Raw genomic sequence first — 13,793 nt, forward strand, 5'->3', positions numbered from 1 at the left:
TTTCTGTAAGAAATCTATGAATATTCACAGTAATTAGTATAAATAAAGTCTTGTGTCAGGTCAGGTCATTTTTTGCCATCAAGTGAGATTTAGTGCAAAACCTACAGAAAAACAAAACCTTTCTTTTTCAGGACTTTTTGTATTTTAGAATTGTGGGTATGATATTGTGGGCCTGTAGGAATAGTTGGAATTTAGTCGAATAGAAAAGTCCAGTGGTAGGAAAAGTGGAAGCAGCTTTAAGCTTTTTGTTCTTTGTAAAAGCAGTTTCCTTAAACATCATGGTAATACAGAAAACTTTTTACTCCCTACCCCTGCCTGAAATTTTCAACTTTTAGATCTTAGCAGCACTTTTAGTTTTCTTCCTTCATTAGAGGTAGTTCAGGTTAGGAGTGTGAATTTTTAGACTATAATCCTAGGCTTAACTGGTGTATGTATAGGTAAAAGTCGTTTAGAACATATTTTCTTTTTTATACAGTTCTTGGAAAAAAAATTAGTTTCTACATTTTATGTACTATTTAGCTATGTATCATATAGTAAGTTTCATTTATTTTCTTATGTATTTTTAGGTAAATCCAATCAGTTTTAACTAAGGCATAGTGGATATTTATAGACCTCATGTCTCCAAAAGTTTCATGGAAACATTTTTAATTATTACAACCAGGGGTTGGTACTGACATCTATTGGGTAGAGGCCAAGGTTGCTGCTAAACATCCTACAGTCCCCTTTACTGCCAACAAATAATCTGGTCCAAAATGTCGATAATGCCGAGGTTGAGAAATCCTGTTTTAAATAGTTCAGAAATCATACGTATTTTATAGAATATTATTAAACAACCTTTATTTCCTATTAGCCTTTTAAATTTCATTTTAAAACTTCATAATTTCATCTCTTCAAAATAAAATACTTTAAAATACTTTAAAAATTAATCCTGTACTTTGCACTAATTTATATTGTTCTTAATGTTTCCCCGAAAATGTTAAATAAAATATTACATTTTAAAAGTTGTTATAGGAAGAGGTTAAGAGGGATTAAATTTATTCTATTTATTCAGTAAATATTGAGTATCTACTATGTGCCAGGCACTGTTCTAGGTGTTTGGGACACATCAATGTCAAAATAAATAAAAATCCCTGCCCTTATGTTGCATGCATTCCAATGAATTTTGTCTTTATCCAGTTTAACAACGAGCAATCAGAATTTGTAAAATATATTTATAAATGTAGTAGGGTAAGATGATGGCAGATAATGGAAAAAAATTGATCATTTTTCACAAAACTGATTTTGAATTATAACAAGTTTGAAACCAGCTGGCCAGTTAGCTCAGTTGGTTAGAGCGTAGCCTTTTAACACCAAGGTCACGGGTTCAGAGCCCTTTGCCGGCCAGCTACCAAAAAACAAACAAACACAAACCAAGGCAGGAAACCAGGTGAAGTCTCAAAGTTATGAGGATGAATTTAACAAAATCAAATATTCAAACTTTACACTCAAATATGTCTAAAATGAGGCTAAAATTATGCTGTCAGTGTTGTCTTTTTTTTAAATATTTTTGGAATTCAGTTTTTGAAACATTTTCATAGTCAGTTTGTGCACCATGTAGGAAACTCATTCACTTTATATTATAGTCATACCTTAAGCAGCAATGGGAGTCATCTAAATTGGAATCTAATTTTCGATCTTTTTCAGAGACTGTGCAATTGATCCAACATGTGTACTCTGTATGGACTGCTTCCAGAAGAGTGTTCATAAAAATCATCGTTACAAGGTATGAATATAGATTCATAAAATCTCTGAATTAACAGGAATCTGATGGCCATCTAGTCCACATTCTTTCTTGACCAGTGCTTGATTTCCTGTTATAACAGCTGTCATATGTGGACCATTAGCCTCTAGTTTAACATATCATATGATAGGACATCTACTACAACAAGAAGTAGCTCCTTAAAATTTTTTGGTAAGATATATCATTTTTATAAAAATGATTATATAAAGCATACGAACAGTTTTAAAGAAAATAACTATAAAGCAAATGGCTGTGTAACACTTCTCACGTCAAGAAGTAGAATATTGCTAGATCTCAGAGGCCCCCGATTTGTCCCTTCTGGATCATAATCACTTTCTCCTCCCTTGAGAGAACCTCTCTCCTATGTTTTGTGGTAATGGTTTCCTTGATCCCCCCCACCCCCTTTAGCTTGTCACCCAAATCATATTGAATACTTTTATTTGGTTTTGAACTTTATGTAGGTGGAGTCATATATATTTTTCTTGTTGAGTAGTATTATGTATGTAGCTGCATAGTTTGTCCATTGGCCTTATAGGGTTCAGTAAACCCTATTGTCTTTATTTGTTGTGGTGTGTGTGGATATGTACACTGTTTCCAGTTTGGGGGTATTATGCACAATTTCGCTCTGAACATTTTTCATGTTTTTGGTACACATGTACAGGAGTTTCTCTAGGTTATGTATCTGGAATAGAATTGCTAAGTTCTAGGGTATATGGATCTTCAGTCATACTTAATATTGTCAGACTCTTTTCTAAAGTGATTATACCAATTTATAGGCTCTCCAGCTATATATGAGAGTTCCCATTGCTCTACATTCTTGCAATATTTGGTGTTGTCAGTCTTTTTAATTTTAGCCAATCTGGTGGGTTTATAATAGTATCATATTGTGGTCTTAATTATATTTTCTTAATTACATAATGAGGTTGAGGACTTTTTCCTTTCCTGTTACATTTTTAGACAACCTTGTTATTTTGAGCTGAAATGTATTTCGCAAATAGTAGTGCTGGTTCTGTACTCAGGTCTTAGACAGACATAATAATTGATGTTTCTACTTGTATGTATAACATGCCTAAAATCCTGTGTAAATGTAAATAACATCTTGAAGTGATATAGACCATATCTTCCATAAAGCTGAAAGTTTTATTATGTTTTTAGACTGGCCTCAATTAGTCCTTCCATCCCAGGAAGTGATGGGCTATTGGTAATATAGGTTATAGGTATTATTGTACACAAGTAAAAACAGGGAGTCTGTGCCATAGTGAGGTTAAAATGTTTTCCTAATATTGCAAAGCTAATCATTGGTGAAATTTATGAAGTTGATCATTGGTTATATTCCATGTTTCCCAATCTTCTCCATTTATTATAGTTTTTCTTAAACTGGAGAATTCAAGAAATAATGCCAGAAGTACAGACAAGGAGAAGTCATTAATTTCTTCTCATTTTTACTCTGACTAAAGGGAAGGAAGGCTCAAGATCAGAGTTTTCAAGTTCCTCAGATTTAAAGACTCCTAATCCAGTGCTTCCCAAGTTTTGGGATTTTGTGGGTCAATACAATTTCAGATAACTGTGACTTTGGGTACAACATAAGGTTTCAACTTTTTATTTGGCGAACTAAGTTGAATTTTAATTTAAAAAAAAAAAAGATCACACGAACAGCAACCAAAAAATACTTGCCATCTCCTGTCATTTTATAAAGAAAACTCATTTCAATTCCAAGAAATTAGGATAATTTCAGAATAAGGAATAGTTTTTTAAATTGAATGCATGTAGCTCTGTGAAAGGGCTCACCACATTGTCCTTTTTCTGATTTTTCTGTGGACTGGTCAAAACTTGTGTATTAATTTTTGGGAACCTCTTCACTAAGCTACATTCAGATATTTAAATCTTACCAGTTTACATCGCCACCACAAAGCACACTTTTATGGAGCATTCTTAGGTTTGCTATCTTTGGGTTTTTGCAAAGCTCTACTTGGTGCTTACAAACCTTACACAGGAATCTTTAGTCATCAGAAAGATGGGTTATTGTGTGACTAATAGAAAATTATGTTTTACCTAAAGCTTTAAAAAAATGACCCATCAAAAGTGAATGTGAAGAGAATGGAACACTTTTGGTGGGATAGTAAGTTGATAGAAGCTTTCTGGAATACAAGTATATTACAATATACAAGAGGTAAAATTTTTAAAGGAAAGCGAGGAAATGACCAGTAAACACAATTCAGATGAGTAGTTACCTCCAGGGTAAGGGTATGGGACTCCAGATGATCACACAGCTAGCTTCAATGGTACTGATATTCATTCTCCCTCCCTCCCTCCCTCTCTCTCTCTCTCTCTCTCCCCCTCTCCCTCCCTCTCTCTCTCTCTCCTTTCTTTTTTTATCTTGGAAAATAATTCCAGAAAGTATCGATATTCTCTTAGAGTGGATGCTGGGTTTATGGGTGTTCATTTTATTATATTTTGTAACATACCTCTACATTGTGTATATTCTTTTGTATAATAAAATACTTCATAAAAGAAAAAAATCCATTAAAAAAAAGATTGGAAGAGATAAGAAAGGATTATGCGTTGCTTCAGAGAAGGGGAAAAAGGGGAGAGTAATGGCAGGGGAAACTCAAGATTGGATATTATGTGAGGAAAGGAACAAGAAAAACCTTTGGTGACAGAATAGTCCAGAACAACTTTTGAAAACAAGAAAAAAACCAGAATTCTGAGTTCTTTGCTCTGAAGTGTGTAATATGACACTGCTTGGTGATCTCCAGCTTTTTAGTAGTTTACCACTTAAAAAAAACTTACAATAAGCCTTTGCATTTTTCTCCTCATAAATAAATAAGTAAATAAAAACACACACCCTCTGTTAATGATTATTTTTAAAACAGATAAATGTTTTCTCTGTGTCGTTGAATGAGTAAAGTGAGTTACATAGAGTATGTTCCTACAACCATTTCTTCTAATCAGAAAAAATGTTTTCAAATGAAGTATACAAAGTTGTAAAAGAAAGAAAAAATTTTTATGATATATTTTTAAATGGAAAAAGCAAAATACATAAGATTGTGCATTAAGTTTTTGGTATTTCTTTTAGAACTTATTGTGTATATAATATTTAAGTGTATTTTAACACTTACCTGTTACTAGGGAATTTATTTGGGTTTCTTTTTTTGTTTGTTTTTTAAACGTTAAACAGTGTTGCAGTAAACATCTTTATATGTAAATCATTTTTCCATACGTAGGATTATTTTCTTAGGATAGGTTCTCAGAAATGGAATTATGGATTAAAAAATATGGATCTTTAAGACAATAAAAAGACAAGCCACAGATGGAGCAAAAATCTTTGCAGAATATGCAAAGAACTCTTAAAACTCAAGAATAAGAAAACAACCCAGTTAAAAAAATAGGCAAAAGATCTGAACAAGCACTTCACCAAAATACATACAAATGGTCAATTAAGTGCATGAATAGATAAATGCTCAACATCATATGTCATTAGGGAACTGCAAATTAAAGCAACAGTGAGATATCACTGCACACTTATTAGAATGGCAAAATTCCAAAATACAACACCAAATGCTAGTGAGAATATAAAACAACAGGAACTCTTATTCATTGCTGGTGGAAATGTGAAATGGTATGGCTACTTTGGAAGATAGTTTAGCAGTTTCTTATAGAACTAAACATTGTTTTACCATATGATCCAGCAATAGTGCTCCTGGGTATTTACGCAAATGAGTTGAAAACTTATGTCCACTCAAAAAACTGCACACAAATGTTTATAGCAGCTTGGAAGCAATCAAGATTCCTTCAATAGGTGAATGAATAAACTGTCGTACATACATAGGATACAATATTATTTAGTCCTAAAAGGAAATGAGCTATCAAGCCTTGAACACACATGGTGGACCCTTAAATGCATATTGATAAGGGAAAGAAACCATTATGAAAAGGCTGCATATTGTATGATTCCAACTATATGACATTTTGGAAAAGGCAAGCAATGGATAATGTAAAAAGATCAGTGGTTGTCAGTGGCTGGGGGGTGGTAATGAAAGGGTGTGAGAGATGAATAGGTGGAGAGGAGCATAAGGGATTTTTCAAGTAGTAAAACTATTCTGTGTGATACTAGGGTGATATGTGCATGTCATACATTTGTCAAACTCAAAAATGTATAATACCATGAGTGAACCCTAATGTAAATTACGGACTTCAATTCATGATAATGTATCAACATCAGCTCATCAATTATAACATTGACTCATCAGTTGTAACAAATGTACTAGACTAACACAAGATATTAATATTAAGGGAAACTGCAGTGGAGGGGAGAAAAGGTATATGAGAACTCTGTACTTTCTGCTCAGTTTTTCTTTAAACCTAAAACTGCACTAAAAAATAAAGTCTGTTAATTTTTTTAAATGAGCTTTTTAAGGTTTTTGGTACATTTTGCCGATTTGCCTTACAAAACAGTTATTCCAAATGTATAGCAAGCAGCAGTGCCCAAGAACCTGCAGAAACCTTTTACCTGAAACCTTTCAATTGAATCTGGCTTTTGAAAGTTTACCATTGCTTTTGGAATATATTTTGTTGATTGTTTTGTAGGTTGTGTAAATTTGTCTTTTCTTATTTTGGAAGGATGAGTATAGACTACTCTTGCATTGCTACTTAACTTTGCTATCTTTTTAGATTTTAGGACAGGGTCTTTTGCTGCTTATTTTGCTGTCATCCTTGCAGATGGGACCAAGATTTTTGATTTGATGAGTAGCTAAATTCTACGAAGCCAGGGTCAGAATAATATCATAACATGATCAAATAGAAACCAAAATAGAGGCTGAGTTCACCTAACTAGGATGTTCTTGTATCTTGGAAGCTGACACCAAAAACCCAGGCCTGCTTGTAACCTTGAGAGTGATATGGTACTCTTTAATTGAACACATCCCAAAGCCAATTAGATTATATCTGGAGAAGAAAACAAAGGCCACTAACAATCTTCTTTTTCTCTGTCCTTTTCTTGTGCATGCCTCTATCTTCACTTACCAAATTGTAATGATACATTTGTGTGTCCTTCATCCCCACCTGACTATATTCTATACTCTCAAGGAGAAGGCTCAGGTTTTATGTACGTTATACCTTCTGTGTCTGTCATAGTTTTTAGGACATAGAGGCTTTCAATAAATATTTATTGAATGAAATGCATTGAAGTGTTAGGACCAGAAGGACTGCATCATAGGTAAAGCTGACAACTATGCCCTGGTAGATAGAAATAACCATCGGGATATATTTTAGCATCAGCCTGCTTTATACATTCTGTAATCCTACATGATGAGAATTTATATTCCCATATTGTCTTTGAAACAACAGCATTAAAAAAATTATTTACGTTATTTAGCTAGGTAATACACCAAAAACTACCTTTTTAAAAATTTCAAATAATGCAGAAGAATGTAAATAAAAATTATAGTTGCCTTTTTGCCCTATCATAGTCCTCCCCAGAGGTGACACTGTTAAAAGTTTAGCGTATATCCTTACAGATCTTTATTATGTTTAGTTGGGGTGTGTGTGTGTAAGTGGGATTCTACTGTACATTCTGTTGTTTTGCAACTTGTTTTTAACTTAACAGCATATCATGGGTATCATTCTGTGTTGATACATATAATAAGTCTTGGCTTTTAATGGCTGTATATCTTCCTTTTCATGAATATATCATCATTTATTTCACCCTTCCCCTTTTTCTAGACAACTAGATTGCTCCGATTTTTTTCACTGATCAATACAATGTTGCTTTGAATGAATACATTTACCTTTGTTTTTATATAAACAAGTATATCTTAAAGAGTGCCTGAGGCTAGATTCTTTTTTTAAAAAAATGTATTATTATTATTATTTTACATTCTAAGATGTGGAGCAGTTGGTGGGGAGGGGGAGAGAGGAAAGGTCAGAAGCGTAGGGAGGGAAGAGGAGGAAGGAGGGGAGTGTGGCCAAGGCCTGTAACACCCCCATCATTCTGGCAGGGGAGCCCAGGGGGCTTCCAGGGGCAGCTCAGTTGTGGCTAGGATGTGGACGTCGGGAGAGCATGGCTGAGCCCTTGGTACACCCAACCTAGGCTCGGGAGCCTGGGACGCTTCTGGCAGCTGCTTGGTGGTCATCACTGAGCTGGATGCAGATGTGGGGGTGTGTGGCTGAGGCCCACAGTGTCCCCCCTCCCCCACTCGGGAGCATGGGGAGATTCCAGTCTTTCTATGTTTTATAGGCATTCTTTGGTGATGGTAGACCTTTACTGGTTAATATCAGAACATTGTTTCTGATCTGTGGGGGTTTTGTGTTCTCTTTCAGTTCTGTGTTGGATTATTAGCTACCCCCACCACTTAAACTCTGCACTGGAACTATAATTTGTTATCCTTTGCTTACTTCTAAAATGGGGGGACTTCCTGTGGGAACCTGCACTTGAGCCCTGTGGTTGAGCTAAATTGCTGCTTTGCTGCTGATTCTCTAGGGAAGGCTTTTTGTGCAGCTCAGGTTTTAATTGTTGACCTTGTAAGCTCTTCTGCATCTTGTGAGGTCTGGTACACCTGAGTCGTGTGAAAACTCTGGTCTGGGCTTGAGTCTTTTTTAGCAAACTGTACCCCTTGCAGTTCTATATTCCTGACCAGTCTCCATTGAATGGGCATGTGCTGATTGGAGAGTAAATCAGATGTCCTTGTGCCCCAGTGTCCCCCTGGTGGGACCATCTCCCCCACTGCCCTCACTCTAAACAGTTCCCATGAGACAGGCCATGTGCCGGTCCCTTGTAATGACTCACTGGCCTCTGAATGGCTCCTTTTTTCAGTTGTCTGTGGCCCCTGACTCCTGTGTGGGTCCATGGGAACCCTATTAGTGGTCTTGTTGGCCTGGGGGTCACCAAGGCCCTCTTCTCCCCTGCAGCCTCCAAGCAACTTCATACAAAGGGCACAGCAGTGACCTTTGCCAGCTTTTGCTCCATTTGCTTACCAGGGCCAGCCTTGAAGTGGCTGGGGCTCAAAATGGTTGGAGTGGTCCTTTCTTTCCCTCATTGTGGCTTCTGCCACCTTCATGGACTCCATAGGTCTCTCCTCTTCCACCGAGCTCTAGTGGCCCGAGCTTGGCAGTTGTTGCTTTTTAATAGTTGTAAATTGGTTTATTGTGGAAGAGGATGATGCTGGGTACTGTTTATTCCACCCTGTTGATGGGAAGAAGCTAGATTCTTAAAGGTAGATTTTTCTGGGTTGAAGGGTATATGCATTTAAAATATTGATAGATTTTTTTTCTAATTTTTTTTATTGTGGTAAAATACACATAACAGAATTTACCATCTTAACCATTTTTAAGGTACAGTTCATTGGTATTAAATACATTCATAATATTATGCAAACATTACCATCATCCATCTCCATAGCTCTTTTCATCTTATAAAAGTGAAACTCTCTACCCATTAAATAATAGCCACCCATTCCCCCCTCTTCCCAACCCCTGACAAACACCATTCTGCTTTCTGTCTCTATAATTTTGATTACTCTAGGTACCTCATATAAGTGGAATCATACAGTATTTGTCTTTTTGTGACTGGCTTATTTCACTTAGCATAACATCCTCAAGATTCATCCATGTTGTAGCATGTTAGAATTCCCTTCCTTTTTAAGGCTGAGTAATATTTCATTGCATGTATATGCCACCTTTTCCTTATCGATATATCTGGCAATGGAAACTTGGGTTGCTTCTACAAAATTTTGATAGATTTTTGCCAAATGTTTTCTTGAATTGCTTTGTCAACTTACATTCCCATTAAAAGGATATGATGATGTTCTTTCTCCATTCCAGTTCCCAAACTTTAATCATTTTTTTTAACTTTTGCCAATCTGTTAGTCAAATCATTTTATTACTGTAATTTACATTTCTATTATTACTAATATTGTTAGCATCTTTTCATAATTTAATTGTATGCTTAATTTCTTTTATATATTACCTGTTTTTATCCTTTACTCATTTTGGTTTTTCTTTTTTGGCAGCTGGCCAGATTGGTGTTATAACACTGCACTCTACCTTTACTCATTTTTCTGTTGCCTTTTTCTTACTGCTGTGTATATGCTTTACAAACATTTTCTCTTGGTATACTTGTCTTTTTATCTGGGGATTCTCTTATCAATGAGAAGAGGCTTCTAATAGAATGCCCCATCATTTTATTTCTCCCAAATTTTAGAAATATATTCACAAAGCAAATGCATGCTGGTATTTCTTCCACTTCTTTGGTTATTTATTAAGGAAGGTGTTCATTGTGCCTGAGTTTAAGAGATGAAGAATTATCATCCTATGTGAAAATACTCAACTTTTATAAAGAGAAGGGAAAATATTTTTTTTTTGTTTGTTTGTTTGTTTTTTTGTCTTTTTTCGTGACCGGCAACGGATTGCAACCCTCAGTGTCGCGCCCGTACCGGACCGGGACCGGCAACGGGATCGCAACCCTCGGTGCTGCGCCCACCTCACTCAGCCAGTGAGTGGCCGGTCTGTATGTGGGATCTGAACCCTCGGCGGGAGCGCCGCCATGCTCCCAAGCGGCGCACTGTAGCAGTGCGCCACCGGGCCGGCCCCTAAAATTTTTATTTTTAAAATCAGATTTATTGAAGTATAAATTCCATGCAATAAAATCCATCATTTTAAGTTTACAGTTCCATAAGTTTTGATAAACATGTATAGTTGTGTAACCACCACCACAATCCAGCTATGAAACATTTATCCTAAAAAGTTCTGTGGTGCCCCTGTGGTGCACTCAGTCTCCCCACCTCCTTCTCCCTCAGCTCCTGGCAGCCAGTGATCTGTCTTCTATCCCTATAGTTTTGCTTTTTCAGAATGTTATATAAGTATAATCTTGTAGGTAGTCTTCCTGTCTGGCTTCTTTCACTTAGAGTAATGCCTTTGAGATCCACTCATGTACCAGCAGTTTGTTCCTTTTTATTGCTGTGGCACATTTGTTGATGAACATTTGGGTTTTTTCAGGCTTTTGAATAAAGCTCCTATAAACATTCAAGTACAAGTCTTTGTGTGGGCATATGTTCTCATTTCTCTTTGGTAATCTAGGAGTGGGATTGCTGGATCATAAATTAAGTGGATGTTTGACTTTATAAGATCTGTTTTCTGTTGTTATTATTTATCTTGTTGACATTTTAAATTTGTATGTTGTTAAATTTTCTAGATTTTTTAATGCTTCTAGATTTTGTGCATTGATTCTGTGGCATTCCTTATTACAAGATTATGGTTATACTTTCTTTTGATACAGCTACATTTTTAGTAATTATCGGTGAGTCCAGTATTCTTCGGTATACTGTGTATATGAAAGAAGAAGAATTGATTTGTATATTTTAATTTCTTTTGTTACTTTTGTTCTATTGGTTACTTCAGTATTAATAATTTTATAGTGCCCTAATCTTTTTTCCCCTTACTTAACCTTTTATTGTCTAGTCTGTCAGTTTGAATGGTATTGTTTGATTCCTTCCTATTACCTATATAGTTGTCAATGATCTTATGTTACTTTAGCTTTCCCCTCTCCCATTTTTTTAGTTTTAGTTTTTCTGATAGTCAGATCATATAATGTTTACATTCTTCTATGCCCCCATCCTTGATTTGTTCTTCATAATTAAATAAATAAAATTTTATCCTCCATCCTTTTTCTGAAGTTTCCCAAGTCACCTCTTGATTGGATAAAGCTTATCCTGTAGAACAGGGTCAGTAAACTACAGCCTATGAGTCAAATCTGGCTCACTACCTATTTTTGTATGGCCTGCAAACTCAGAATGGCTTTTACATTTTTAGGTATTTAGAAAAAATAAGAAGAAGAATATTTCATGATACATGAAAATTATATGAAATTAAAATTTCAGTGCCTATAAATAAAGTTTTATTGGGATGTAACCATGCCCATTTGTTTATGTATTATTTATAGCTGCACCTACATTACACCAGTAGAATTGAGTAATTCAAGAGAAGCTATATGGCCTGCAAAACCTAAACTACTTATTATCTGGTTGTTTATACAGAAAGTTTGCTGATCCTTGCTCAGGTAGATGCCTCAGAAGAGCATATGTGTACAGTATTCTCTAAGTTCTGACATGTTCAAAATTGAATTTGTATAGCTTGGCTGGAATTAATATCCTTAGTTTACGTTTTCTTTCGTTAGTAATGCTGCTCTGCTGTTGTCTTGTTTTATATGTTATTGAGAAGTCTGATGGCAGTTTAATTTTTTTTACCATTTCTTTTTAATCTTTTTACCTGAAGGCCCTCAGGACTTTTATCTTTAAAATCTAATAGTTTTACTACAATATATTTTGGAGTTGATCACACTGGGTGCATTTTTGATCAGTCACTTGTGGGCCCTTTCAATGTACAGATTCAGTTTTCTTTTATTTCCTGAAAGTTTCTTAGTTCATAGTTTTGAATATTAGCTCTGTTCCAGTGTTTTGATTTTCTTCTTCAGTGACTCCAGTTGTATTTATGTTGGCTCTCTATGCCTATCCTCCATTTTAATCACTTTTTCTCAGACCCTACTTCTTTACTTCGTCTAATTTTCATTCTCTTGGTTATTTTCCTGCTTCCCTTCAATGCTATTTATTAACTTTCCATTTGAGTCTAATCTTACACACCTTATAATTTAGAATTCATTTCTGGTATGATTTTCTCATTTTCTTTTCTTTTTTTCTTGAGTTCAGTGAAGCCTCATTTTATTTATTCCTGTTTTTGTCCATTTCTGTTCTAGTTTTTATGTTTCTGATTAAAGTTGTTTTAGTCTGATTAAGGGTTTCATATACTCAAATGCTTGTTTGAGGCTATGTAATTCAGTTTGGAATATTGTTACACTTTTCTTCAGCATGGTAATTGGTTTGGGCTCTTATTTACGCTTTTTACTTTTAAAAAAAAATCTGTGTAGATATGGTCTGCTCTTTTCTATTTTTTAATTCATGGACAGGAGTCACAAGTGCTCTCTTCTGTCAATTCTTCCCTTTTCTGTGTAATTTCTTTAATAGATGGTGGTGGTGGTGATGTGAGGGTTCGGCATTCTTTGTTTCTCTCTCATTTCTGTAGGATCCTCAATTTTACCTTTGTGTTTCCCTCTTTCCTTCACTGCCACATCTTTAGGGGTTACTACCTTTTTTGCATGTATTTGATTTTTCTCCTAAAGCAATGCTTCTCTGAGGTTGCCATCTCTGGTCCTGCTCACTTTCCCTGTGAACCACCAAGTCCCAACCTGTGTTCAGTTATTGCTCTTAGCATTGAGCTTTCTCTGTTGGGGGGTGGTTTTCTCTGTGTTTCATTTAAATTCTCTGTACTTCTCTGCTCTTTTTCATGGAGTGTCTTAAGCTCCCCTCTCTTGCTGTCTGTACCTACAGGCTTGAAGTGATAGATAATGGGAACTCTGTTGGAATAAGTCATATGAAGGCTGTGGTATTTATTTTTTGTCTCCTAATAGTGCTGAAAGTGTGGATCACATGTGGTTTTAGTGCATTCCCTATTCATTGTATGTTTGGGAGGAGGAAGTTTGGAGGAAGATTCAAAATCAAGTTATTGACATCATCATCTACCTGACTTTAAGTATATTTTAGATATTTTTTTTTAGATAATTTTTTTTTTTTTTAGGAACACTGCAAGGAAAGAGGTTGTGAATAAGTTTTAGTAGCTGTGGGATATCAAAGTAAATGGAATGTTTTATACATTTACGTGCTATATGGTATCATTATAATGATTTTTAAATGTTTAATTAAAAAATCTCATCACTCGGGGCCGGCCCGGTGGCGCACTGGATAGTGCGCCGCTTGGGAAGCGCGGCGGCGCTCCCGCCGAGGGTTCGGATCCCACATACAGACCGGTTCCCGCTCACTGGCTGAGCGAGGCGCGGGGGCAACACCGAGGGTTGTGATCCCATTGCCGGTCCTGGTCCGGTACGGGGGCGACACTGAGGGTTGCAATCCGTTGCCGGACATGGAAAAAGACAAAAAAAAAAAAAAAAAAAAAAAAAAAAAAAAAATTT

General features: G+C 35.7%; 1 protein-coding gene across 1 annotated transcript in view; it reads left to right on the forward strand.

The window, feature by feature from the left end:
• Positions 1–13,793, forward strand: part of UBR1 (ubiquitin protein ligase E3 component n-recognin 1) — a 143,251-nt gene that overhangs the window by 14,745 nt on the left and 114,713 nt on the right. Inside the window, exon 3 of the mRNA XM_008574027.1 lies at positions 1,684–1,762. Within this exon, the coding sequence (XP_008572249.1) occupies positions 1,684–1,762 (79 nt within the window). The remainder of the gene's footprint in view (positions 1–1,683; positions 1,763–13,793) is intronic.

This window comes from Galeopterus variegatus, unplaced genomic scaffold (genome assembly GCF_000696425.1).
Source record: "Galeopterus variegatus unplaced genomic scaffold, G_variegatus-3.0.2 Scaffold984, whole genome shotgun sequence".
NCBI classification, from domain to species: domain Eukaryota; kingdom Metazoa; phylum Chordata; class Mammalia; order Dermoptera; family Cynocephalidae; genus Galeopterus; species Galeopterus variegatus.